Here is a 27,013-nt window from a genome sequence, read left to right as displayed (position 1 = left end):
AAGCAACAAAGTCCAAAGATACTTTTAAAAAATTAAAAACTAGCAAAGATCATATAAACAAGACAAATGCAAAATCAAATTATTGATATGCAGAGAAAGTAAAATCAAATTATTGCGTATCGTGCAGGAATCCAAGACACCACTCATGCATGGAATATTATAAAGATAAGGAATTCTTAAAGATAAAAAGCTACAAAGTCCGAAGATGCTTTTAAAAAGTTGAAAATTAAGAAACAAAGAGATTAATAGCAAAATATTAATTAGGCATTTTTAAAAGTGTCAAAAGCTGGATCGGTACGAAAAACTCACTTCCTCTGTCTGAATTCAACTTCAATAGCTTGATTTGATTAAATCATCAACAATTTGATTTTCACATGATTCCCATTTGAATTAATTTAAATTCAATATAATTTATTGTTAAATTTAAAATTAATGATAAATAGTTAAATATCATAATTATTGATCAAACTATTATATTATGATAAAAATATAATTAATTTTCAATAATACAAGGGTTACATCTTTTTGAGCCGAGTTAAACTTAAATATTTATTTTTACGATGCATTCATCTTCGTCTAACCATAAACAAAATTTTGAAAGAGTCAACAAAAAGTTATTGTAATAACTAATCGATTAATCAATATCAATAATTTTTTTTAACATTATCGTATTCTTTGGTAATAATTTTATGTTAAATCTTCTTAAAATTATTTAATTATTTGTTTATTTTCTATACTATTAATAAGTGATTTGGATGAATACTATTATATAAAATATAAAAAATTTTATAATAATAAATTAGTAATTAATGTATGAAATATTAATAACAAATATTAAATATCAATTAATAAAAATCATTTATTTATTATGAATAAAATTAATTTTATATTTCACTCTATTTTATTATAAATTATTTTGTTTGATTTTAATATTTTAATTATATTTATTTAATTTTATAAGTTTACAAATAATCCAACGACCAAACTATTAAATTAAATAATCTAAAATCCAAAATTTTAAATTTTAAATTAAAATATTCGTAATTCAAATTATTGGAATCTAATTAGTTCAAATATAAAATAATTTTAATTTAATTTAATTTAAATTCGAATTAATCTAACTTAAAATACCTAAAACCCGTTTTTCTTTAACCCAAATTCAATGTGACCTAAATTGAAATGAATCAAATTTTTTCTTATCAGAACCTGCTAAATCCAAATCTGAAATTATTCTTTCCAAGTGCGACTAAAATGCACATTTGCTACCTCACAGCATTCAGCTGAGATAGGGTACAGGAAATGCAAAATCAAATTATTCTTAACGTATCGATTCTCGTGCTCCACTCAGACATGGAACAAGACATGTAAAATCAAATTATGCTTATCGATCTCGTGCTGCGCTCCACTGACAATGAAAGACGTGCAAAATCAAATAATCCCTTATCGATTATCGTGCTGAGACGCAATTGGGGCATATCTCGTCAGTGGAAAAAAAAAAAAAAAAACCTTTGGCCTTTATTTAAAAGAGAAAAGAGTTGTTCCCTTTTCTACTATTATGGGTCAAATTCCCTTGTCCACGCGGACCAGGGAAATTTGGGTAATATCATATTAATTCATCACAATGAAAATAATGTCTAATGAGTGGTGTGAGATAATTTTATATAGTTTTAGTCTTTATTGCACAAGACGACAGGAAAGTTATCTTATTCAACTCGAAGCAGTGATGGATTTAAGGTTTAATTTTGAGTAGATTGAAGTAATATTTTATAATATTAAATATTTTTATTTATTAATAATAAAAAAGATATTTTGAATGTAATATATAATAATAAAATTTATAATTATAAATATATTAATATATGAATATATGTATAATAAAATAAATACATTAAGCAAACGATTTTATAATTTTTAGTTATGAACCACCAACAACATTCGTAATAAAAATAAAATAATTATATTTTTTGTATTATTAACACATTATTTTATCATATTTAATGTTTTAAGTATTCAAGTAAAAAATATCATAAAAATTATATTATAAATAAAAAATTAGATTTTAAAACAATAAAGTAGAGAATTTAATACTATAAGTTAAAAGCTTCTAATATTTTACACGATATTTTTAAATTATGAAAATAAAAAAAAACTTTAACTAATTATGTTAATTATTTTGACAGTTAACAATTTTTTTTTAAAAAGCATGCAAGATATAGAAAAAGTTTGATTGAAAAAAAAAATCACAATTAAAAATTTATCAATTCAATTTTAATTATCATAATATTCGTATATATATTAAATTAAATATACATATTTGTGCAAATATAATAATGATAACTTATTAATTTTAAATTAAAAATCATTTATAATAAGTAAATTCAAATAAAAAAATTATAACATTTAAATACAAATAATTTTTGTTATTATATATCAATATATAATAAAGAATAACGTATATGAACACAATAAATTTAAATTTGAAGAAACCTAATTAATTTATTTATAAAAATTTTTAAAATTTTATAATAATATTTTTAAAATTTTTGGGAGATCATGGATCCTAAGCTCTCTTATACATCCGTGCATGGGCCAAAGTTTAAAATTTTCATTGATGGGATTTGAGGGTGATCACATATTTATTATAATATGTAAAAAAAATAATTAAAAAAAATGTGACAATTAAAAACTCCAACTCATAATGGAGAGACAACTTAAAGACGAAATTATCCTTCTCAGAGTATTGAAAATCAACCAGCAGAAAGATAAAAACAAATTGCTCTTTCTCTCTCGACCAAGCTGAAAATAATGGCTAATGGGATAGAAAACGATGAGGTTGTTATAGTAAAGCCTCGAACAGACAACAGACAATACAGGAGGATCGTGCTCGGAAACTCCCTCCAAGTTCTCCTGGTCAGCGATCCCGACACCGACAAGGCAAGCCAATCTCCATGCCACCCTTTCTTACTCCTTTTCTTTTCTCTCCAAAATTTATCAATCTATCCCCAAAGATTCTGATTTTCACTTTTCATGTTTCAGTCTGCTGCATGTATGCTTGTTAGCGTTGGCTACTTCTCCGATCCTGATGGCATCGAGGGCCTTGCCCACTTCCTTAGTACGTATATATCTATATCCTTCATTTTTCTTCTAATAAGAATTGAGTTACCGTATGATTTTTTCATCCATGATTTTCTAGTTTCATAACAGGAGTTTAGTAGTCATCTTCTATCCTATAAATTTTACTCTCCTCTCTCAAGATTCGAATAGAATTTTCAACTGGAATTTATAGTTTTAACAATTAGTTTCCTTCTTCTGCTGAAATAATTAAGAAGCGGAAAATTAAGAATATTGTATTTCGATTAAAAAATTTTAGAAAATTATTAGACAATATTACAAGTAAATTACAGCAATATTGATCACTCAAGTTTATACAAATTTATTTTGATCACACACATATTATAAGTTACAATTTTTTTTTTGAACCTTTGTCGTTAATCACTGACGTTTTATTTTTCTACTGCTAAAGGGAAGGGAGCGTTGTGAGTTGTGATCCTTCTACTGATCTCTTGAATAGACTGGTCTTTGGGTCGGAGGTCCAGTCCCGTAATAAGTGATATCTGATAAGAGTTGAGCATAAGTCTAGGCAAAGTGAAAAAACTGACTGAAATCGATTTCATTTGGTTTATAGGGTGGATTAATTCGATTAAACTAAGTGACTTATTCGGTTATTTGTTCAAGATAACTAAATTAAAGTGTAAATAAATTGAATATGAATCAATTTTATTATATTTATAATCTGTTTATTTAATTAATGAATTATGAAATGTTTTTTGTAATTATTTATTAAGCTTAATAAACAAATATAAATCAAACATGTTCATACGTTTACAAACTGTTTGTCAAAGGCTTTGTTATTTATATTTAAACGAACTGAATATGAACAAAATTTGTTATGTTTTTTATATGTTTGTTTAATTAATTAATCATGAAATGTTGTTCATGATTTTATGCTAAAATTGATAAATAAATAGAAATAGAACCTGAACTATTCGTCATTCTATTCGTTTATACTTTTAAATTGAACTGATTGAATTAACCATTATTAATTATAATACTCCATATATTTAAAATATATTATTTCATATAAAATATGGAATAAAGATATTTATTTTTATTTATAATTTTAAAGCAAATGGCAAGTATGTACATACCCATCTAAATCTCTAATTAATACAACGCTAAACCCAGAAAATATCTTGACCTTTTTTTTTTTTTATTGTTTCATTATTCATTCATAAATACATTGATGCACTTGAAATTTGTTGATGAAAATTTTTTATAGTGTTTGAATTTTGAGTTATCGGAAATTGTTAAAAGAGATTGTTGAAAAATATTAAAAAATTGTTCAAACTATGAAATCAACCAAACCTATCAACTTAGTTCAGTTTCGATTATTGTCAGTTCCTAGTTCGAGTTCGTTGTTTTCAGTTTATTTATTTATTTATTTATTTTTTAAGTTGAAGAAAATTTTTTTGAGACAACAGCAGTTAAATTTACACCCAAGTTATAAGGTCATAATTGTTTTCGGTTTTTTTGAATTTTTAACATCGAATCAATTGGATGCTCTCCCTTAGTATAAGAGCTTACATGATGTGAAATTTTATAGAGAGATACTAGTATCGAGATAAGCTTGGATGGCGCTACACGATTAGGTCGGAGAGAATCTGATGGATCCCACATCCTAAAATTAAAGGCTTATCTTTCACAACGGATTATAGGTTTTTGGTAAGAAATGTGAGTCAACAACACTTAACAAAGAAAATTTCGGTACTTTTCTTGTATTTTTAATCCTTAAAATATTCTTAAAAACCTTATAAAAAGACAATTTAATAATTATCTATGTCCTCAGGATTCATATTTACTTTATAAATTATAGATTGTATAATAATAATAATAATAATAATAATAATAATAATAATAATAATAATAATAATAAAGCTTGGAAAAGCACAACCTATTTTTATCATACGACAAGTTCTATTTAAGGAGAAGAGGGTTCAAATCTTATACTCTAATATTGGCTAAATAGAGACTATGACACAAGATCAAACCCAAGTTTTGCAAAACATGACTTAATTATAAGTTTATCTATAAATAATAAATATAGTAAACTTAACATATTTGGGTATTACTTAGGTTTATGCTATACTTTCATGGTCAAATTTGATTTTATTTTGAGATTTTTTTTTTGGTATGAGAGGGAGTATTATGACTTCATTTGAGCAATTGCATAATTTTCTTTTCTATTGAATATGTTTCTTTCTGTATTGTTGTATTGTAGTGCACGTGCTGCCATATGCTAGTGAAAAATATCCTTCGGAGGATAGTTTCTCAAAGTATGTCAGCGAGGTACTATTCATCATAAACGTACGATGGTCCTCTAGATGTTATTGTTGTAGTCAAATTATAATGTTGTCGAGGTACTTGCCGTCTTGGTTTATGCTACACGAGTCAATGATCGTCGGTTATCTTAATAAACATAAAAAAAGATAATAAATAATTTTCATTTGGTTACGTTTCTTGCTCTTTATCATAAAGTTAAAAAAAGTAAAAAAAAAAATTATAATAAACATAAAAAATTTAGACATGATATCAATTATAACATAATTAGTCTATATAAAAAAAAATCATGTTTTTTGTTACACAAAATCATTTACATTTTTTCCTTATATATACAATCAAACAGATATATATTAATGTTTTTCGTTCAAATAAATCATATCTAAATACATTTTTTTTTTTGGGAAAGTAAAATGCAAGTAATAAAAGTCCTAACAAAACGTAACCTAATTCTCTTCCATTGTGTCTTTAGTCTATAGGTTTAAACAATGGGAATAAAATGAAGGTATAAGAACATGACTCTTACTATTTATTTTATGTTAATGGTCCAAATTCTAACTTGTACAAAAAAATTGAAATAGATTAACTTACAATACTCTTCTTAGATTTAAACTTAGTTTATTTTTTCTGTTATTTGTTACTTAGAATGGAGGGTACACAAATAGATCCGTGTCTATTGATCGGACCAGATATTATTTTGACATCAACAATGACTGTTTTGAAGAAGCTTTGGAACGGTATGTGTTGTTGTTGTTGGTTTTTTTTTTTAAGTTTTCATAGGTGTTATTTTCATCAAATGTTCATTTATTATACTATTCAGCGTTTTCTTTTTGGTAAAATATTAATCAGGTTTTCCCAGTTCTTCATCAAACCATTGATGCCAGCTGAAGCTACCATGAGGGTAATTAAAACTATTGATTCTGGTGATCATCTCTTTTGCTCTTCGTTTTTGGTTTAATACAATGCTTTGGAGCATAACGCATCTTTGGAGCATAACGCATCTCTCTCTCTCTCTCTCTCTCTCTCCAGCATACCAAACTAACTTATTGTCTGACTGGCGGAGAATGGTCCAGGTATTAGTTTTACTTTATTCTTGTTGCCACCAATTAAAGAATTAATGCCGAATGTCAATATACTAATTCAGAATTAATGCTACACTGAATTTTTTTGTTGGTTTATTGCGTTTCAGATTCCGTGTCTAGATTTGTTAAGGTTGGTGATAAAATAAATCTTATTTTGGTTAAATTTGGAATGTTTTGAAATTTTAAACATAATAAAGATCTCTCTTTATTGTCAATTATTTGTTAGTAGAATATCGTAAAATTCAATATAAACTTAACATCATAGAAAAGAAGGCTCATCTTTCATTAATAAGGCAAATTTCTCGTAGACATGCCAACCTAAACCGAGTTCAAACCGTTTCAATTAAATTATTTTATTAGTAAATAATATATTTTAATTTAATTTAAAAATATGTTTTAAAATATGAAATGATATTTTATTATTTTTAATAATAAAATGATAATAAAAATGAATTGATCAAGTTGCACTGGAACTTGACTTCTCAAAAGGAAGACCACGTAGGCTTGACTTAACCAATGGGAACCTCTAATGTATCTTTTTATGCATAATTTATCCAATAAATTATATCAATATATGAGTTTTAATTCTCAATTTGATTGAGTTTTCATTTAACCCGTTTTCTTTAAGAACTCTACTTAAAAAGGTTTACCTAAATCCTTTGATTTTATCTTTTTCTTTTATCCCGCTGTTTTATAGTTTTGTGTTTAAGTAGTTACTTTATTTATGGAAACTATAATTAAATGAGTGAATTATTTCATTAAAAAGAACACTAACATATTAAAAGTTTAAGGTTGCTGTGTGAACATATATTTTTCTAATTTTTAAGAAGACAAAAAGAGATGCTCTTAATTTTTTATGAACCGAATAAATTAAAATTTTTCATATAAAAAAGGCAAAACAAATTCATCTTTAAAATTTAAATTTTGACACTTAACTATCACGTGCGTTACTTTCTCTGGTATTGGATAACCATTGCTAATGTGAAAATTAGAGGTGTATATGCGTTGTACGGGGTCATTGGGTCCTTTAAATGCTAAGTTTGTTCTCGAGTTTGGTCCACTTGGTCCCACCCATTTAGGCCTTTTATATTTTTAAATATATTTTAAAATTAAATAAAATATTTTTTATTAATTAGATAATGACTTAGACCTAACTAGGTCGGGGCTTGAAAATTCTTATCAAGACCCAACCGTGTCGGGCTGGCGAGCTAACGGGCTGCTAGACAAAATAGAGTACCGATGAAGTACAAAAGCTAATGAAGGGATTTAGCTGAAAATTTTGCTTCATAGTACCATGCAATAAATTAAGATGAAGCTCAAAGCACTCGTAAAAAGGGAAAAGAAAATTTTCACAAGATCAACAAGTAGAAGAATTCGTAAGTGAAAATGGAACTTAGGTTATTGAATTGAGCTAGAAAGTTTGAGTCTTGAGATTTGTGTGACCAAAGATTAGGGTTTAAAGAGAAAATTGTTGTTTTCAGTGGGTGTAAGAACCAAATTAAGGAAGAGAGAAATGGTTTCAAAGCTTATTGCAAATGCCATTTTCTTCTATACTATATTTAGATTGAAGGGAGGAAAGGGAAAAGAAAGAAAAGGAAAAAATGGGAAGCTTTTTTCTTGTTTCAATATTATTTAAATTGAAATAAAGGAAAGGAAGAAATTGAGCACCTTTCATTTTTCCTCAAACGCTTCATTTTTCAATTATCCTAAATTGGATGAAAAGCTAAGGAAAGGAAATGGGTGAAAATTTTTTAAATGTAAATAACATTTTTATATTTACTGTTTTTTTTTTCAATTTTCAAAGAATACATTATAAACTAGACAATTGATATTAATATTTATTTTTTATCACACTCAAACTTGTTTCCCTACTTTACTTTCTTGTAGTTTTCATCAACTTTTTATATTATGATCTTCAAATTTATTTTTATGGATTTTTTGTGTATATATATATATATATTTTTTTTTTTTTGTTTTTTAAGCATATTTTCTTTATTTTATATGAAAATAAATTTGAAGCCATAGTAGGTTTAATAGTCTACCCTTGTCCATAAAGGAAAACTAATCATATCCTTTAATTTTTTTAAATTTATTTTGGATCTTATATATTTTTTGAAAATTTATTATTATTTTACAAATTTGAAAAAAAAAAACATGCATATGAAAAACACATACAATTGGAGAAATTATACTTTTATTAATGAAACTTGTTAAACTTGTAAGAAAATATTAATTCAAGTTTATAATTAATTTTATTTACTAAAACACAGATTTTTTGTGTTTTCATTGGAATTAATTTTGAAAAAAATATATAATTATATAGAAATAATTCCGAACGTACATTCTTTTATGGATTAATAAAAATTCATCTCTTTTTTTGAATTTTTTTCTTTTTACTTAAAACAATTAATTTCTAGATTATTCACATAGTAAATGAACATTTTATTTAAAAATGGTATAAGTGAAAAAATATTATAATAATCTCTTTTATTTCTTTTCTACTTTTTAATCAAAGAGTGGTCGCTAAGATTTTTTTTTTAATTTTAATTATCCAAACAAGAAATATATGTATTTTTTTTTAAAAAACTTTGCATTCCTCTTTTTAACTAATATCTATCCAAACACATTGTTAGATTCATTTTTCTCTATGAAGGAGGACAAAGCTTAAGAAAATTTGAAAAAGAAGAATTTGCAAACGTTGGAATTAAACCTTAATAGGCTTATTTTGCTCATCAATAACGGTATATAAAGTAGTAAATTGAATAGTTTTAAGATATAATAAAATATATGTTTGACAGTAATTTGCGCTAATAAAATCAAAGCCACTGAACACTTTTGATGTTGAGGAATGAAAATATCTTTCTTATACAAGGCTTTTGTAGTAAAAAATTGTATGAGTGACTTAAACTATATATATATATATATATATTTAAAAAAGAGAGGATTGTTTTGAAGATGGTTTGATGTGTTTTGGAATGATTGCATCCAAGAAATATGTCTCTTCAAAAGTGGTGGTAAGCAACCAACCAATTATCCTTTTTTTTTTTTGAACTTATTGAGGACACATCTTAACTTCCATAAAAGTCAAAAGAATACCTTTTAAAAAGGTTTAAATGCTTTTAAAGCAAGACTAGTGGTTGTAAATTTCTCTTTTTTTATTTTATTTTAAAAATATTCCAACACAAAAGTGAGAAACTCATGTCATTGAACTATTTGTCAATTGAAGCTTCTTTCGCTTTATTTAAAAAAAAAAATTCCAACACAAAGGTGAGAAACCCATTTAATTGTATTATCTATGAAGCTTCTTTCACTTTCTAAAAATATTCCGACACAAAAGTGAGAAACCCATGCCATTGCATCATCTATGAAACTATATTAGAGAATTGGAATATATTTTGACATTTGGAGTGATGGGGAAAATGGGTTTAGTTAAGGAATTAAGACATATTGAAAGAGGAAAACAACTGAAAGGATTATAAAAAAAAAAAAGAAGCACATGGTTGGCGTAGGACTTTGTTGAATGATGACTAATAATTAGACACGAGTGTAGGAGATTGGTGAAAAAAAAATGCTTTCAAGGAATAAGGGAAAAAAAAGGCACCAATTGAACAAAATGAAAAATGAGTTAACGGTGTTAGTATTAAACTAATTGAAAAATGCACAAAGCAATAATGTATTAAATTTAAACTATTTGAAGTAAATTTCTGTTCAAACCATAGAATTTTATTTTGTAATTTATCATACATAAAACCCACTATAACTGACATTTTTTTCCCTTAAATTGCATTTCAACTTTAATGTGGATATTTAATTTAAAATAGAGAGTAAAATTGGAACGAATCATATTCAAAGCATTGTTATCCTTTCCTATTTCATTTAAATAATTTATAAAAAAATACCTTTTTTGGCTTATCAAACGATCACTCTTTTTAATTGTCCAAAAAAAAAAAAGATCACCTTTAATTTAAAGGCAACTCTTACAAATTTTTATTTCCAAAAGCAATGGTCATAATGAAATGCAGTTGACTTTGAAATTTTTTTTATAGGCAATCGATGAAGTTCTTTAATTTCACAATTTATTTTTATATTGTAGCATATTTATAACTTTTCATATAAATTTATTCATAATTTTTGGATAACTTTTTTTCTCTAAACAGCTTCGGAAGCATTTCAGTACGGAAAGTCATCCTATTCATAAATTTGGTACAGGTAAAATAGGATATCAATAGGTAGAATATGAATAAGATAAAACATTTTTCATTTTTATCTCTAGATTTTTATTTTATATCTATTTTTATATTTATATTTAATGGATATTTTAAATTTATCTTTATTTCTATCTCTACGGATATTTAATATATATGGGTAATCCCCGTACCCATAGTTTTTTAAAAAAAAAAAAACTAAAAACTAAATTTTTTTTAGCTTTTATTATTTTTATCTTATATATCTAGGTAATTTGTTTTATAAATATATATTAATATATATATTTTAAATAAAACCATATTAATTTTAATTAATCTAAAATAATAATTTATATTATTTAATAAAAAATCTATACATATCTATCTCTATTCTCATCCCCATACTCACCCCCTACTCATAATGTAGCACCTATTTTCATCCCTATCCCCATTTGAATAAAAAATTAAAATTTTCATTAGATATTGATAAAATTGACATCTCTAATTTTTACCTTTTTATCTCCACTAGCCATTTCCTCTTATTTCTCTTTGTTATATATATATATATATATATATATTATATTGTGTGTGTACACATGTTGTATGTCATGATTCATATCACTTTGTGAGATATTATTCACTTTAACTCATAGAATCTCACAAATTTATTTTACAAAAAAATTTTATGAATTAAAAGTTGTGTGAATACTTATATTTCAAGAGCAACTTTAATATATAATCGATGTGTACTTAACTTGCTATTTGCTAATATGTAGGAAATTGGTATACGTTGGAAGTTAGACCAAAAGCAAAAGGACTGGATATAAGACATGAGCTCTTAAAGTTCTATGAAGAAAATTATTCTGCCAACCTTATGCATTTGGTTGCATATACAAAAGGTTAGAAGCGTTTCATTTGGTTGTTACATTTGCTATATGCAAACTCCCCCTGGTTGATTATTTTTATTTGTTTTTTTGCTTTTAGAATAACAAAAATAAAGTAATATCATAATCATTGATTTGCAATGACAAATAATTATAGTGTAATACCAAATTCAATATTATTTGTCTATATAAGTAGTAAAATGCATTTTGTCATATAAGAAAATTAATTCTTTTGTGTATAATTTTTTAAATAAAATTATTTATTTTTGTAGTCAAACATGGTTTTACATGTTTCCATGCAAAAAAAAAAAAAAAGTAAAAGCATCAATCATACAGAGTAAAATTTCTTTCTTGCATTTTGAGTAGTTGTATGGTAAAATTAAGAATATAATATATATATATATATATACTTAATTAAAAATGAGCATTCAGTAAAAATAAATAATGTTTCATATATAACTGTTTCTTTTTTAGTATATGTGATATTAGGCTACTCTAAGAAGCCGAGTTTCACATCTCGTAATCTCATCCCAACCATTTTAGATATTCAAACTCAATGCCATTTATATGAAATCTCAAACTTTAACTATTGAGTTGTCCCCCACAAACCCAAACTTAAAAATATCATATAGAAGTAAAGCCATGCATTTTATTGCATTGGTTTTTTCTTTCTCGCTAAAATTCATTTTATTATCTATAAAAAGTTAAATGTTTATTGTTTTAATCTTCCCAAAAACTATTATTTTCACATCCAAATGCATTTTTTTATTTTGTTTTTGTCTCAAAGTAAAAAGAAGTAAGAAAAGATCAGCCACTAAAGTCTAAATTTATTTTGCTATTCTCTTACCACAATACTCAGAAAGACTTACAATTTTTTTTTTCTCAAAAAGAAGGACTTATAGTTTAAATGGTTGATTGCTTAAATTTTCAATAAGATTAATTCTTTGTTATGAATTTGTAGAAAGCCTTGATAAAATACAAAGCTCCGTGGAGAACAAGTTCCAAGACATTCGAAACTCCAACCAACGTGGTTTCCACATTACCGGTTTGCCCATCGCGTCAGAACATCGAATGGTAAAATGAAAATCAGCATGTTGCACTAACAATAATTTCTATAATCATAATGATCCTAACCAATGTCAATAAGTATTTATTTATAATTTTTTTTAATTTTTAAAATCTTTTTCTTTTAAATTTAAGAAAATAACCGGTAAATTTCATACATGATCCATTAACCTTTTTATTCTACTTTTATTTTAGTTTTTAATTTTTGAATTGTTTTATTTGCATTCATGACATTTTAAATTATTCCATTGTGATTTTTTTATTATATTATTATGTTAATAATTGAGAAAAAAATATTAACATAAAATGCCAAGAGATCAATGTTGTGATGTGCCGTGTGTATATGACAAATTATTCCTTTTGGATCCATAACTTTTCAACCTTTTATTTTGATTCTTTTTTAAAATTATTTAGTTAAAATGATTAATATGAATGGATATGACACCAATTTTAACGGAATAACTTCATAAAATAATCAAAACGAAATCATTTTGAAAAATTAGGAATTCAAACGGAATAATTTAAAAATTACCGAATTAAAGTGAAACTAAAAAAAAAAATTAGAAACTAAAATTAAAACAAAACAAAAGGCTGAGAACCATATACGAAATTTACACAGAAAATAACCTACATTAAATTGTAGAAATTTTCTTAAATGAAAGCACCTTAATAATATTATTGGTTGAAAGTTAAAGTTGGGAAAATAATTTCGCGCTGCTTTTCGCTTGTAATTTGATTTCAGATTCTTGTCAAGCTTGTTCCAATAGCAGAAAGGCACAAATTGATAATTGAATGGCCAATAACCACAAGCAGGCATCATTACAAGGAAGGGCCATGCAAGTACCTGGGTCATGTCATTGGCCATAAAGGAGAAGGATCCGTGTATTACATCTTGAAAACACGAGGTAAGTTTGCTGCGTCTTTTCAAAAAAAAAAAAAAACAAAAACAAAAAAACAGTATGCTTAAGTATGTTTAACATTTTTGAACATATGCCTTTGCTAAGACTCGAGATGAGTCATGTCAGAATCCTATCAAATGTTTTCTTTCTAAACATATAAGTTTTTTAGGCTTTGTATGATCTGAAGATATTTAAGTTGTTTTGGTATATTATTTTGAATTTTTTGATTTAATACAAATATATTTATAAATATATATATATAAACTTATGCATAATATTGCTACTAATAATCTATATAATATTTTCATAAACTGTGATTTTTTGAATATTTAATTTGATTATATAATATTTAAATGAATATTTTTCTTTTTTCATGTAAAAATTTATTAAGATAAAAATAAATAGTTGAAAAAGAAATTAACTTTGGCTTCAGAATTATTATACTTTAGAAAAACTTAAGGGTTATTTTGTCTATTTTTTTATTTTTATTAGGTTAAACATAATCAAATAACAAAAGATAAGTTAAAAATTACAAAACATATTTCACAATTATGTACCGACCGAAATAAGTTAATTCACCGAAATTCACCAAAACCAACCAAAACCAATGAAAACAACTAGTATTACTTGATATGAAGTCTGATACGAAAAATCACCCTTAAGTATCTTTTTTTTTTTTTATAACTAAAACATATCGGCTGGTATCATTGGTGTAGACACCATTTTATTATTATTATTATTATTTTTGCTAGCTGCTTACTGACAGCCATCGATAGCCATCCTAGTAGCTACCCTAATCCTAGGCCACCAAAATCTCAGATTTTTTGGGATTTGATTTTTTTTTTTTGTTCTATAAATAGAGCCATGAAAAAAAAAAAACCTCAAGAAAAAAAATCGCTGAAAACAAAAAAAAAAATTTGTTAAAAAACCATGAAAACCAAACAAAAAAAACAACACAATTCCCCCCCCCCCCAAAAAAAAAAACAACTCTTGGTATCGGGGATCTCAACGCCAAAAACATAAGAATTTTTTTTTTTCATTTTGGCCTAATTTTTGGGCCTCGATCTACATTTTTTGAAGCCGTTTATTGCAAAAAGGTTGGATTTGAGTTCAGAGGGTCGAAAACAAATTTTTAGGTATTTTTTAAGAATTTTTCTGACACACTCAACGATGACCGACGGTGACGGTCGGCGACAACTGGATTGTCGAAATTTAGGAAGGAGAAAGAAGAAGAATTATGGAGAAGAGAGAAAGAAAGAAGAGAGAAGGAGACAAAAGGAAAAAAATGAAGGAATGGGAGTGTTTGGGGGCTATTTATAGTGAAATCAAAACGATCGTTTTGATTAAGTGGTAGCCAAGCCACCAAGCTGAGCCAGGAACAGAGTCGAGCCGTATACCTAAAGCCAAGCTGACTAAGCCGTTGACTATAAGTCCAAGCCGGTTGATCGAGCTGACTGAACCGTTTCGGGTATTTGACCAGTGTTGACTAGGGGCATTTTAGGTATTTTTGCAGTAATTTTTTATTTTTTTATTTTTTTACTCAAAAATTTTATATATTTCTATTATTTAATTTATGATTTTTTTGTTATTTTTATTTTATTTTTGTATAAATTTTTCATATAAAATAAATGGTAGAAAATATAAAATAGTTTTAATTTAATTAATTTAAAATAATTACTAAACATAAACTTATTAAAATTTTAATGACCAAGAATAAAGAAAAATATACAACAATTGATAAAAATTAATAATAACAAAATAATAAAAAATGTAAGAAAAGAAAATTTTATCCGACGATGAGATTCAAAGGTTCTCCGAATAGTGATGCCTACGAAATCTCTAGGTGAGAAGATTTTTTTAAATACTACCAGTGTATTGAAGAATTTATAAAAAGTTTTCAACACAATAAAAATTTTCTTTTTGTTAATAAAAAATAAAATTAATTAATAATAATAACAAAATAGTAATAAAAATGATAAAAAGGAAATTTTATCCGATGATGAGATTCTAAAAGTATTTCGAGTAGAGATGCTTTAAGAAATCTCTAGGTTAGAAGATTTCTTTAAATATTACCAATGTATTGGAATATTTATAGAAAACTTCAATATAATAAAAATTCTTTTTTTTTCAAAAATTTAAATTAAAAATAAAATATTAATAAAACAATTAATAAAATTTCTAAAAAAGAGAATAAAATATGTGCATCAATATGGTAACATTCTGTATTGCATGCACGATATTTTTTTTTACGAAAAGTAAAATTGAACCTCAAAGGATGAGATTCTAAGATATTTCAAGAAGCGATGCCTAAGAAATCTCTAGGTGAGAAAGAGTTTTTCTAATGTTACTAACGTACTGAAACATTTTAAGAATTATTTCAATAAAAAAGTTCTAATTTATTTTTCTCGAATAATATTTGAATATAAAAACCAATTTCCAATAAATAAAAAAATCAAGAAAAATTTTTTTTTAAACATAAAAAATGAGACTGTTTTTATCAAAATTAAAGGATAACACATAGTTAATTGGTACCGTTTTAAATGGGTATTGTGGGGGTACTAATCCTTTCCCACATGTAACCGACTCCTAAACCCAGACTATTACGCAGACCCTAAAGTTATCTTTTTAATAAATTTTAATTAATTTTAAGATTTCATTAAAAGGATATGTTTTAATAGGTAGCCAATCACACCTAGCCAAAAAAGATTGATGGCGACTCTATTTTTTTTTATTTCGTTTTCAAATTCGTCGGACGGACATTAAACCGTTACGATAGCTTGGCGACTCCACTGGAGATACCATTTGTTTTCGAGAGTCAGGCCAAAATTAACAAATATTATCCTTAAATTTTGATTCAAATAGTTTTAATTGATTTTTTAGATTTTTATTTTTCACTTTCAATAAAAAAAAGGTCAAAAATAAAACAAAGAGAAAACAAAGAGAAAAAAATTCACACACATTTCTTTTACTATGCCTCTTATGCTTTATTATTATTTTTTTTATATATTACTCTTGATATATTAGGAAGCATGTACACACACAATGACACGATGCACTTCATTACATGAGTTCTATATCCGGGCTCCATTCCTTATAGGAGGAAGTAAAGTACCTATGCCCTCATGAGGTGATAACCTCCGCAATGACAAGCGAAATACTTTCACTCAAATTGAACCCCTTTCGTTCGTAGCCTATAATGGGTGAGGATCGAGGTGCCTTACTAGTCTAGCATGGACAACAATGAGAAATAATTTGAGAACCTTTAGACGCATGTCAACCCAAATCAAGCATGTAATAAGCCATAAGAAGCTAACTTTAGGTAGAGCTTTGCCCACCCTATTGTAGAAAATACCTAAGTCCAAAATGTATAGGAATAAAAGTTGTGTGTAATACAAAAACAAAACAAAAAAAAAATGTTTTTATCTCAAATCACATCTTCATACTAACTCAATTTTGTTTTTATTTTCTTTTTACATTAATCATATCATACAGTTCTATATCAAGATATTTGCTCTAGGACATCTCTTTCCTAAGAAGTCTTCATAGATCCCATAAAACTATAGATTGCTCAAATCTCAGGTAACAAAAGTTGTATGAAATTAATGAGAATTTTTAGTGCTGAAATTTGTTCAAGAGCAAAATCTCCCATTTGAATTCATGCATCATGTGCACCATTTTTTTCAAAAAATAAAAAAAATAAAAATTTCAACACATGGCATTCTTATTTTTAAAAAAAAAAAATTATGATAATAAAGGTTCAAGAACAACTCGCCCACGAAAAATTTTAACTCAACCTACCTGCCAACATTAGAGCTCAAAAAAGAATCATGGAACAAGAATAGGCTAGTCAATTTGAAAAGATGGAGAAGGCTCAAGAAGAACTAAAAGGGGATACTGATAAGATCTTGGACATGCTCAAGAAACTTGATAAAAGAAAAACGGTGGAAGAAAATTCTAGCTTTCAAGAGCAATTGCTAGACATGGTGAATCATGTTTACTCTCTAGGGTTTGAGCCACGATTGACCCAACCTTCTCAAAGAACCAGAGTACAAATTCTTATTCTCGGTGGATATTCCAATCTTTGTCTAGGAATGACATCCACACCTACTCCAAGATAATTTTAAAATTTTGTTAATTCTGTTATGATGGAGAAACCACCTGAGTCAATCTTAGTTTTCGATTTGGATGATCCCAAAAAGAAAGAAAAGACAAGGATAAAGACACTCAAAAAAGTAAAAGATATCAGTGCCCAACAAAAGATGAAATTATTAGAAGAAAAACTTACGACTATAGAGGGAATGAATTTTAATGGCTCTACGGATGCAGTCGACCTTTGTTTGGTCCTAGATGTGGTCATTCCATCGAAATTTAAAGTCCCTGAATTTGAAAAATATGATGGCACAAAATGCCCAATGACTCATTTCACCATGTATTGTCACAAGATGATAGCACATATTCATGACGAGAAGCTATTGATGGATGTATTTTAGGACATCCTTACAGGATCTGCAGCTAGATGGTATGTTCAACTAAATGGTATGTTCAACTAGACAGGACTCGTATTCGTTCCTGGCAAGAGTTCACAAGGGCATTCCTTACACAATACCAACATGTCATGGATCTAACTCCAGATCATCTATCTCTACAGAACATGGAAAAGAAAGTAACAGAAAGTTTTAAAGAGTATGCACAGAGATGGAAAGATATGGTTGCATAAGTACAACTTCTCTTTACTGAAAAAGAGATAACTGTCTTATTTGTGAATACTTTGAAAGCACCGTACAATGAGAGATTGATAGGCAATGCAACCAAAAATTTTATAGACACGGTGATATCAGGTGAGATTATTGAAAATACCATAAAAAATGACAAGCTCGATGCAAGAGAGACAAGTGAAACAAAGAAAAAAAATGAAGCTCAAGCAGTGAACTACATGGGGTAACAATTCGAAGGTTACACTTCATACCCTACACCAGTGTACCAAACCCATTACCCTTTCATAAACAATGCTACATCTATCTTTTGTCCTTATCAGTCATATCAGTCACTACAACAACTAGCTTATCCATCTTATTTTCAGCCATTTTTTTAGACACTTACCAAATTAGAATGAAGATCTAATCCAAGTAGTGGTTCAAGAGCCTTAAGAAATACTAAAGAAAAAACCATTTTTGACTTTATTCCTGTATTTTATGCAAAATTATTACTTCAACTTATCCAGAATCAGCTTTTGGAGCCTGTACGTCTAGAACCCCTTCAACTCCCTTACCCAAAATGGTATAATCCTAATGCAAAATGTGATTACCATAGTGAAAATCAGGGCCACTTGACAGAAAACTATCCCACACTGAAATATAAGGTTAAAGATCTCATTAAAGCTGAAAAAATAAAATTTGAAATTAACGATGATCATTGAGTCCTTAATATATTGGAAAAGAGGTAAACCGAGGATGCTAAAGCATTGATATGAATAATTTGAATGTAATAGACAGATGAAGAATTAGAGAATGGTTCTGTGGGTTTTTTTAAAAAAATGATGGTTCGTTGGGTGTTGCAAAACTTCAGAACTTGTATGAAAGTTGAATCTGAATGCTAATTGAAAGAGTTTTTCTTCTTTTCTTTCTTTGTCTTAAGTTTTAAAAAAATAAAAAAAATAAAAAAATATTTTCTCTTTATAATAAAAGTCTTAAAAATTGGTGGTCGTTATTATGAATTTACCCGAATAAAATATTCTCGTGTCCTTTTCATCTCTCAAAATTACTTGAAAAACCTTTATGCTCCAAAGGATACAAGTTTGAACTTTGTGATACCTCTTGTCAAGGCAACAAATACTGAAATGATCAATTTGGAAAAACCTCCTGAGTTCCTTGAAAATCAGACAAATATGATACTTTTTTTTATCTAAATGTTGGTGAATTGATAGGTGTCAAGACCATGCTTCAAACAAAAAGTCATTTAGATATCCACAAATACACAAATGCACCTTTTATCTAGAGGCATGTTGACAGAATAGAATGATTTCCAATTGCCCCAAAATTATTAAGTTCATGCCACTATCCAATTTGGTGATCATATGCACAATCAGGACCTAAACAAGCCCTTTCAACATGATTCTCATTGTCACATAAACCTTGTTGACTTACCAAGATTGAACAAAGATTGGTTGTTATATGAGTTGTGAAAACAAAAAAAAAAAAAAAGAAAAAAAAATATTGATGGGTACATCATGCACTCTAGATATTCAAACGATCCTAAAAAGATAAAGCAAATAAAGCAAAAAAAAGATAAAAAAATAAGAGGTGAGAAAAATAAAATTTTGATTTTTCAAGGAATCACTCTTCAGCACAAGTGACCAGGCTTGAGATGACAAATGGCCATCTTTTTTCATCCTTTCACAAACAAGAAATTATCCATTTACTACCCTTTTGAGCCTAGTGGATTCTTTCTAAATGAACCTTGATCAAGGATCACCTTTTACCAAAAAGATTTGTTTGATGAAGTCATGAGTTATATGGGCAAATGTCAAACAAATTGAGTTTTAGAAGTTTTGAACATATGAAATATGCAAGAAAGAGCAAAAGTCAAAGCAGTAAAAAAAAGGAAAAAAAGAGATGATTGAATACGACGAAAAGAATAAAAAGGATGAATGCCCTTAAAAAAAAGTCCTTCACATGATGTAAAACGATTCTTGGTCTAATCACCTTTAAACACATGTTTCAAGCCTGTTTATCCATTCCTTCAGAACCTCAAACCTTGGCCTATGTTACATACCTTGAAAAGTTCATTTCGATCAAACATGGATACTTGAACTGAAGAATTTATTCCTTGTAGAACCCTCATGACCAATTTTGCTTTTGTTTATTTTCTTTGCAAAATTTTCTCTTTCATTAAAGTATTTGAGTGCATGATGAAATCGTAAAAAAAAAAAAGGAAAGAAAAAAATAAGAGAAAAATGAAAGAAAAAAGCTTTAAGGTGAAAACCCCAAAATGGGCAGTCTAGAGCAAGAATGAGATTGCAACAATAAAACTCATTACAACTAATGATTGAGATAGAATTTGCCAATATGATCTTGAATTTGCCACAGTTGGTCTTGACATTTATTAAAATACCACATTGTGATACTAAAAGGGTGTCAAATCTGATTTAACCACAAAAGAACATTTCGAAAGAATTTGCTGTTAAGCCTGGATAAAAATTCAATTTTTCATATCAAGTTGTGAAGTCCTTTTGATAATTAATCATCCAAGCCATTTGAAAAGATGGAATTGCCATTCTATTCAGATATGTACATAGTAATGATCACCATTTTTTAGAGACTTAAGAGTCAAATAAAGGTTGATTAAGGCAAAATTTTTTTTCATTAAAATAAAATATTTTTGAAAAAAAAACTTTGAGGAAAATAAATGGCATTATGGGAAAACACATTTTAATACAAAAGTATGTTTAATCAATTGAGTTTCATCACAGTTTGATGGTTTATTCACTCTCATCAAGTTCGAGTTGATCATATGCATGTTTGATTTGAAGATGAAAAATAGAAAGAAAAATTAATAAATCCAAATTGTGAAGAAAGAAAATAGAAATTGATGAAAAATGAGCAACAAAGAAAAGGAATTGGAATTGAAATGAGATGAATGATTCAAGTTTGAAAGAAAAAGAACTTTAAAAAATTAAAAAAAAAGATTTTGGGCAGTTGCATATCTTGATTTAGCTATTTTTGAAAGGAAAATTTTGAGCATTTGAATCTTTTGACTTTGTATTTGCAACATTGATAGGAAAGTATTCATTAGTATTTTTGAAAAAGACATTTGCATTTCATGTGCATTTTTTAAGAAAAGACATGTGCATTTCATTTGCCTCATAATGATGTTCACCAATTTTGGAAATATTAAAGAGAAAAAAAAAGGAAAAGGGATAAAAACATACTCAAAAGATAAAAAATTTTCAAGAATTTCATTGAGATGGCATAAGATGAGAGCTTTAAAACCAATCTAGCTGGCAAAAAAGTTGTTAACTCAATGAAATTAGCAACGTTTAAGAAAAATATTGTGATAAATTATTTTCAAAGCCCTCGGTGATGATATCCGAGTATCAAAGTTTGAATTACATTTTTTCGATGGTGATATCCGAACTCATTAACCTTTTTTCGGCGGTGATATTCGAGTGTCCAAGTTTTTTGCATTTTTTTGGTGATGATATCCAAGTGTTAAAAAATTATTTACATTTTCTTCGGTGGTGATATCCAAAGTCATTGACATCTTCTCAGTGGTCATATATGAGATTAAGTCCCTTTTTATGGTAATATTCAAAGTTATTTTTTAATAAATTAATTTTAAAGTTATTAAACCTCTGCTTCGAGGAGCTTTTTCAAGATTCTTTTAAAGTTATTGAGCCTCTGTTTAGAGGAGCTTTTTCAGGATGAATTTTTAAAGTTATTGAGCCTCTGGTTAGAAGAACTTTTTCAAGATTTTTTTTAAAGTTGTTGAGCCTCTACTTAGAGGAGCTTTTTCAAGATGAATTTTTAAAGTTATTAAACCTCTGTATAGATGAGCCTTTTTTCAAGATGCTTTTTTTAAAGTTGTTGACCCTCTGATTAGAAGAGCTTTTTAAAATTAAAAAAAAAAAGGTTTTATGCTCAATGTTTATTTTTTTCGAATAAAATAGTTTTCTGTTTGTCTTTGTCTTATTTCTGATTTTAAAAAATAGGCAAGAAGGGCAGCTGTAGACACCATTTTATTATTATTTTATTTTATTTATTATTTTTTTGCTAGTTGCTTATTGACAGCTATCGGTAGCCATCCTAGTAGCTGCCCTAATCCTAGGCCACCAAAATCTCAGATTTTTTGGGATTTGATTTTCTCTTTTTGTTCTATAAATAGAGCCACGAAAAAAAAAGAAACCTCGAGAAAAAAAATCGTTGAAAACAAAAAAAAACTTTGTTAAAAAGCCAAGAAAACCAAACCAAAAAAACAACACAATTCTTAAAAAAAAAAAAAAAAAAAAAAACCCATGGTAACGAGGATCTCAATGCCAAAAACACGAAAGAAAAACATTTCTTTTCATTCTGGCCAAAACTTTGGGCCTCGATCTACATTTTTCAAAGTTGTTTATCACAAAACAGAGGTTGAATTTGAGTTCAGGGGGTCGAAAACAATTTTTTAGGTATTTTTTTTAGAATTTTTTTGACACACTCAACGGTGACGGGCGACGACGACGGCAACGATGGCTGACTGCTGGCGGCAACTGGATTGCCAAAAACTGAGAAGGAGAAAGAAAAAGAATGCTAAAGAAGAGAGAAAAAAAGAAGAGAGAAGGAGAAGAAAGGAAAAAATGAAGGAGTTGGGGTGTTTGGGGGCTATTTATAGTGAAATCAAAACGACGTCATTTTGATTAAGTGGTAGCCAAGCCACCAAGCCGAGCTAGGAACGGAGCCGAGCCGTATACCCAAAGCCAAGCCGACTAAGCCGTTGACTATAGGTCCAAGCCAGTTGATCAAGCCGACTGAGCCGTTTTGAGTATTTGACAAATGTTGACTAGGGGCATTTTTGGTATTTTTGTCGTAACTTTTTATTTTTTATTTTTTTTTGCTCAAAATTTTTATATATTTCTATTATTTAATTTATGATTTTTCTTTTATTTTTGTATAAAATTTTCATATAAAATAAAATAAATGGTAGAAAATATAAAATAGTTTTAATTTAATTAATTTAAAATAATTACTAAACATAAACTTATTAAAATTTTAATGACCAAGAATAAAGAAAAATATACAATAATTGATAAAAATTAATAATAACAAAATAATAAAAAATGTAAAAAAAAAAATTTTTATACGACGATGAGATTCAAAGTTTCTCCGAGTAGTGATGCCTACGAAATCTTTAGGTAAGAAAATTTTTTTAAATACTACCAGTGTATTAGAGTATTTATAAAAAGTTTTCAATACAATAAAAAATTTTTTTGTTAATAAAAAATAAAATTAATTAATAATAATAATAATAAAATAGTAATAAAAATGATAAAAAAGAAATTTTATCCGATGATGGGATTCTAAAAGTATTCTAAGTAGAGATGGTTTAAGAAATCCCTAGGTGAAAAGATTTCTTTAAATATTACCAGTGTATTAGAATATTTATAGAAAATTTCAATATAATAAAAATTCTTTTTTTTTTTTAAATTTAAATTAAAAATAAAATATTAATAAAACAATTAATAAAATTTCTAAAAAAGAGAATAAAATGTGTGCATCAATATGGTAACATTCTACATTGCATGCATGACATTTTTTTTTATGAAAAATAAAATTGAACATCAAAGGATAAGATTCTAAGGTATTCTGAGAAGCGATGCCTAAGAAATATTTAGGTGAGAAAGAGTTCTTCTAATGTTACCAACGTACTGGAATATTTTAAGAATTATTTCAATAAAAAAGTTCTAATTTATTTTTTTCGAATAATATTTGAATATAAAACCCAATTTCCAATAAGTGAAAAAATCAAGAAAATTATTTTTTAAAACATAAAAAATGAGACTGTTTTTATCAAAATAAAAGGATAACGCGTAGTTAATTGGTACCATTTTAAACGGACGTTGTGGGGGTGCTAATCCTTCCTCACACGTAACCGACTCCCGAACCCAGACTATTGTGCAGACCCTAAAATTATCTTTTTAATAAATTTTAATTAATTTTAAGATTTCATTAAAATGATATGTTTTAATAGGTGACCAATCGCACCTAGTCAAAAAAGATTGGTGGCGACTCCCTTTTTTTTATTTCATTTCCAAATTCGTCAAGCAGACACAAAATCGTTACGACAACTGGTACCAAAACGAAATTAACCATATTAGTGGGAATATTTCAATGTATGGGTATTTGATGTATGAATACATTAAATTGTAGGTAATACCTAAAATATCATCTTAAGGGTGTTCGGTTAGCAAAATCTAATTTTCTCTTCTACAATTTTACTTCTCATAATCCAATTCCTTTGGTTTAGGGTGTTGTTCATGGAGTGCAGAATTGTTGAATTCCCAACAATATCAAAGAGGGAAGAATAGGAGAATCTGAAACTCTCATCTTACTGAAGTTTTTTAGCATTTCTTTTGGAATCTAAATTTTGTCCATATTTTGCTCGAAAGAAATGGTTTTTAAGATTTATTTTACTTTTCAATATCAAAGAAATTAAATGATTAATCGAGATCCAATCCTATACACAAGTTTTATAATTTCGACAAAGACTTTTTGATAGTGAAAAGATATTATGAGAAAATTTATTTTAAAAATTTTATAGTTTCAACTAAACTACGTTTTTTATCTTAAAAATGTAATTTGTATAAAAAATATATTTTGAGACAAAGACAAAAAAATGTTACTCACAGGGCTTGAGTAGAATCAACATAAAATACATTTTTGAAATAAAAAAATAATTTATTATGAAAATAATTATTTTTCAAAATTTTACTATTTGCACATAAATCACGTTTTTAGATGAAAAACAATCAATTATAAAAATATGATATGAAAATAATTATAATATATTTTCATAATTTTTATGTTAAATAAATAAATAATTTACATATTATATGTGCAATAAAACCAAAAATAATTTACCACACCTTTCAACCCTACGTTGATATTACGGCAAATTTCGATTCTTATATTTACTGTACGTAAGAATAATTAAAGTTAGAATAGTAATTATGCTCTATGTAGCTTAAGAAAATACATATACAAACTTCTACTAATATTATAACTAAAGACAATATAGTAAAAAATGTGATTAGATAATTTTACATTCACTTACTAAAACATAGCAGCTAGGATTGTTCATGAGTCGAGCCGGACTTAGCATGATATTTTAGCATTTTAAGGAAGCACAATTTGTTCAAGCCCGTTCTTAAATGTAATAATAAAGTCAAAATCTGTTCAAAGTACTAATATTTAAAATTAAGAAAAATAAATTTTTTTTCATTTTTTGTAAGTTATTAATTTAACTAATTTAATTAATTTTAATTGAACTTATGAGTAATTTGGATTTGGATCCAATTTAATTTTGTTGAATGTAATTTAAAATTGAATCATTGTTTTAATGTTTTGTATGAAGAAAAAATTATGCTTTATCCTATTAAAAGTAATAAAGCAAATGGGACTTGTCCATTATAAAAAATAAAACAAATAGACCTTATCTCATCATAATAAAAGTATTTTTTTAATTTTCAGGTTGGGCTATGTCGGGCTTATGCCTTAAATAGTGAAATCTAACCCTGGCCTTATTTTTTTGATCGGGTTTCATTTATTTGTCCAAATCCTTTTAACAGGTTTAATATTCATGTTCAAACTCATTAAAATTTCAAACAAACTTTCAGGTTTGGGCAAGCAACTCGACCCATAAGTAGGTCTAATAGCAACTCCAAACACATAAATGTAATGTCTTCTGGAATCAGTCAAATAAAATATTTAAAGGAGAATTACATTCCCTTCCAAAATACTAGATTCCTTGAACCAAATGTTCTTTAATAGTTTCTATCATTTTTTTTATTCTATGAATAGAAAGCCCTAAAAAAGGTGTCAATTCTTATAGTTGATAAAGTCTCTTTATATATTTGGTATAACAAAAAACTTCGAAATAAAATTATCTTATTAATGAAATCGTTGAATAAACATGTCACTAAATTATGTGTATGTACAAAAATTTCACAGGATGGGCTACGGGATTGTCTGCTGTTGAAGATGAGATCACATTAGAGTTCTCTTCCTTTACAGTAACAGTTGATCTTACTGAAGAGGGTCATGGTTAGTATATATGTTTATTTGATTTGTGCTAAGGACCCTGGTCATATTATATTATATCATATTATATATTTTTTTGTTAAGCCAAAATTTGTTTAAAAACCACAAGGTTACAAAGCTAATCAAGACTAGTAAAGACAAAAACCCAAGTGCCAATGCAAATGAATTTAAGTAATAAAGATCACCTAAAATTAAAGCAAAAAAGAAACACCCACCTAGCTTTCAAGGAAGACTAAAAACGATTAAGATACGTAAACACGAAATCCTAACTAAAACCAATTATGAGAAGCCCACCACACTTGAGTATTGGAGTAGAATATGAGATACTAAATATTGAATAGATAGAAAGCAAGTAGCAGCCAACCAATGAAAGGATCAACCACACCATCATAAAAGACAAACCTAGCATGAGGCATCAATCGAACACTAACTGCTTGTATCATCATCTAGGTCATTCTGTTCCATTAGCTTTTCAAAAAATAATTTCTTCATCTCCGTGAAATGAAAGCCTGAAACGTTTGTTAATCTCTCAAGTTTTGACAGCCTCATCTCTGAGTGAAGAATATACCTATCTAATATTATTATCTTCTTCATGAATCATTAGGGGGCCATGAATGCGTAAGGGGATCTTTGAAATTTTCTTCCTACTTCATTTGTAGTTTTTTTTCATTTCTCTTTCTTGATTTTGTGACATTAAGTTTCTTCCTACTT

At 27.2% G+C, this 27,013-nt stretch overlaps 1 protein-coding gene across 3 annotated transcripts in view; it reads left to right on the top strand.

Moving 5' to 3' along the window:
- The first annotated feature begins 2,705 nt into the window (after positions 1 to 2,705).
- LOC149520245 (insulin-degrading enzyme-like 1, peroxisomal) overlaps positions 2,706 to 27,013 on the top strand; it is a 37,002-nt gene continuing 12,694 nt past the window's right edge. The window contains exons 1-11 of one of the 3 annotated variants that reach the window (XM_089755927.1): positions 2,706 to 2,934; positions 3,037 to 3,112; positions 5,339 to 5,406; positions 6,043 to 6,134; positions 6,247 to 6,320; positions 6,427 to 6,470; positions 10,637 to 10,688; positions 11,440 to 11,562; positions 12,509 to 12,621; positions 13,355 to 13,517; positions 26,213 to 26,305. In XM_089755927.1, coding sequence (XP_089612053.1) covers positions 2,806 to 2,934; positions 3,037 to 3,112; positions 5,339 to 5,406; positions 6,043 to 6,134; positions 6,247 to 6,320; positions 6,427 to 6,470; positions 10,637 to 10,688; positions 11,440 to 11,562; positions 12,509 to 12,621; positions 13,355 to 13,517; positions 26,213 to 26,305 — 1,027 coding nt within the window. In that variant the 5' untranslated portion in view covers positions 2,706 to 2,805. Of the gene's footprint in view, positions 2,935 to 3,034; positions 3,113 to 5,338; positions 5,407 to 6,042; positions 6,135 to 6,246; positions 6,321 to 6,426; positions 6,471 to 10,636; positions 10,689 to 11,439; positions 11,563 to 12,508; positions 12,622 to 13,354; positions 13,518 to 26,212; positions 26,306 to 27,013 lie in introns of those variants that run through there. The other 2 variants (XM_089755962.1, XM_089755990.1) reach the window with 2 other exon arrangements.

Source organism: Durio zibethinus, chromosome 1 (assembly GCF_047325235.1).
Source record: "Durio zibethinus cultivar Kanyao isolate XHJ-2024 chromosome 1, ASM4732523v1, whole genome shotgun sequence".
NCBI lineage: Eukaryota > Viridiplantae > Streptophyta > Magnoliopsida > Malvales > Malvaceae > Durio > Durio zibethinus.
Note: the sequence above shows the minus strand (reverse complement) of the source record. Positions and strands in the feature narration are given on the sequence as shown.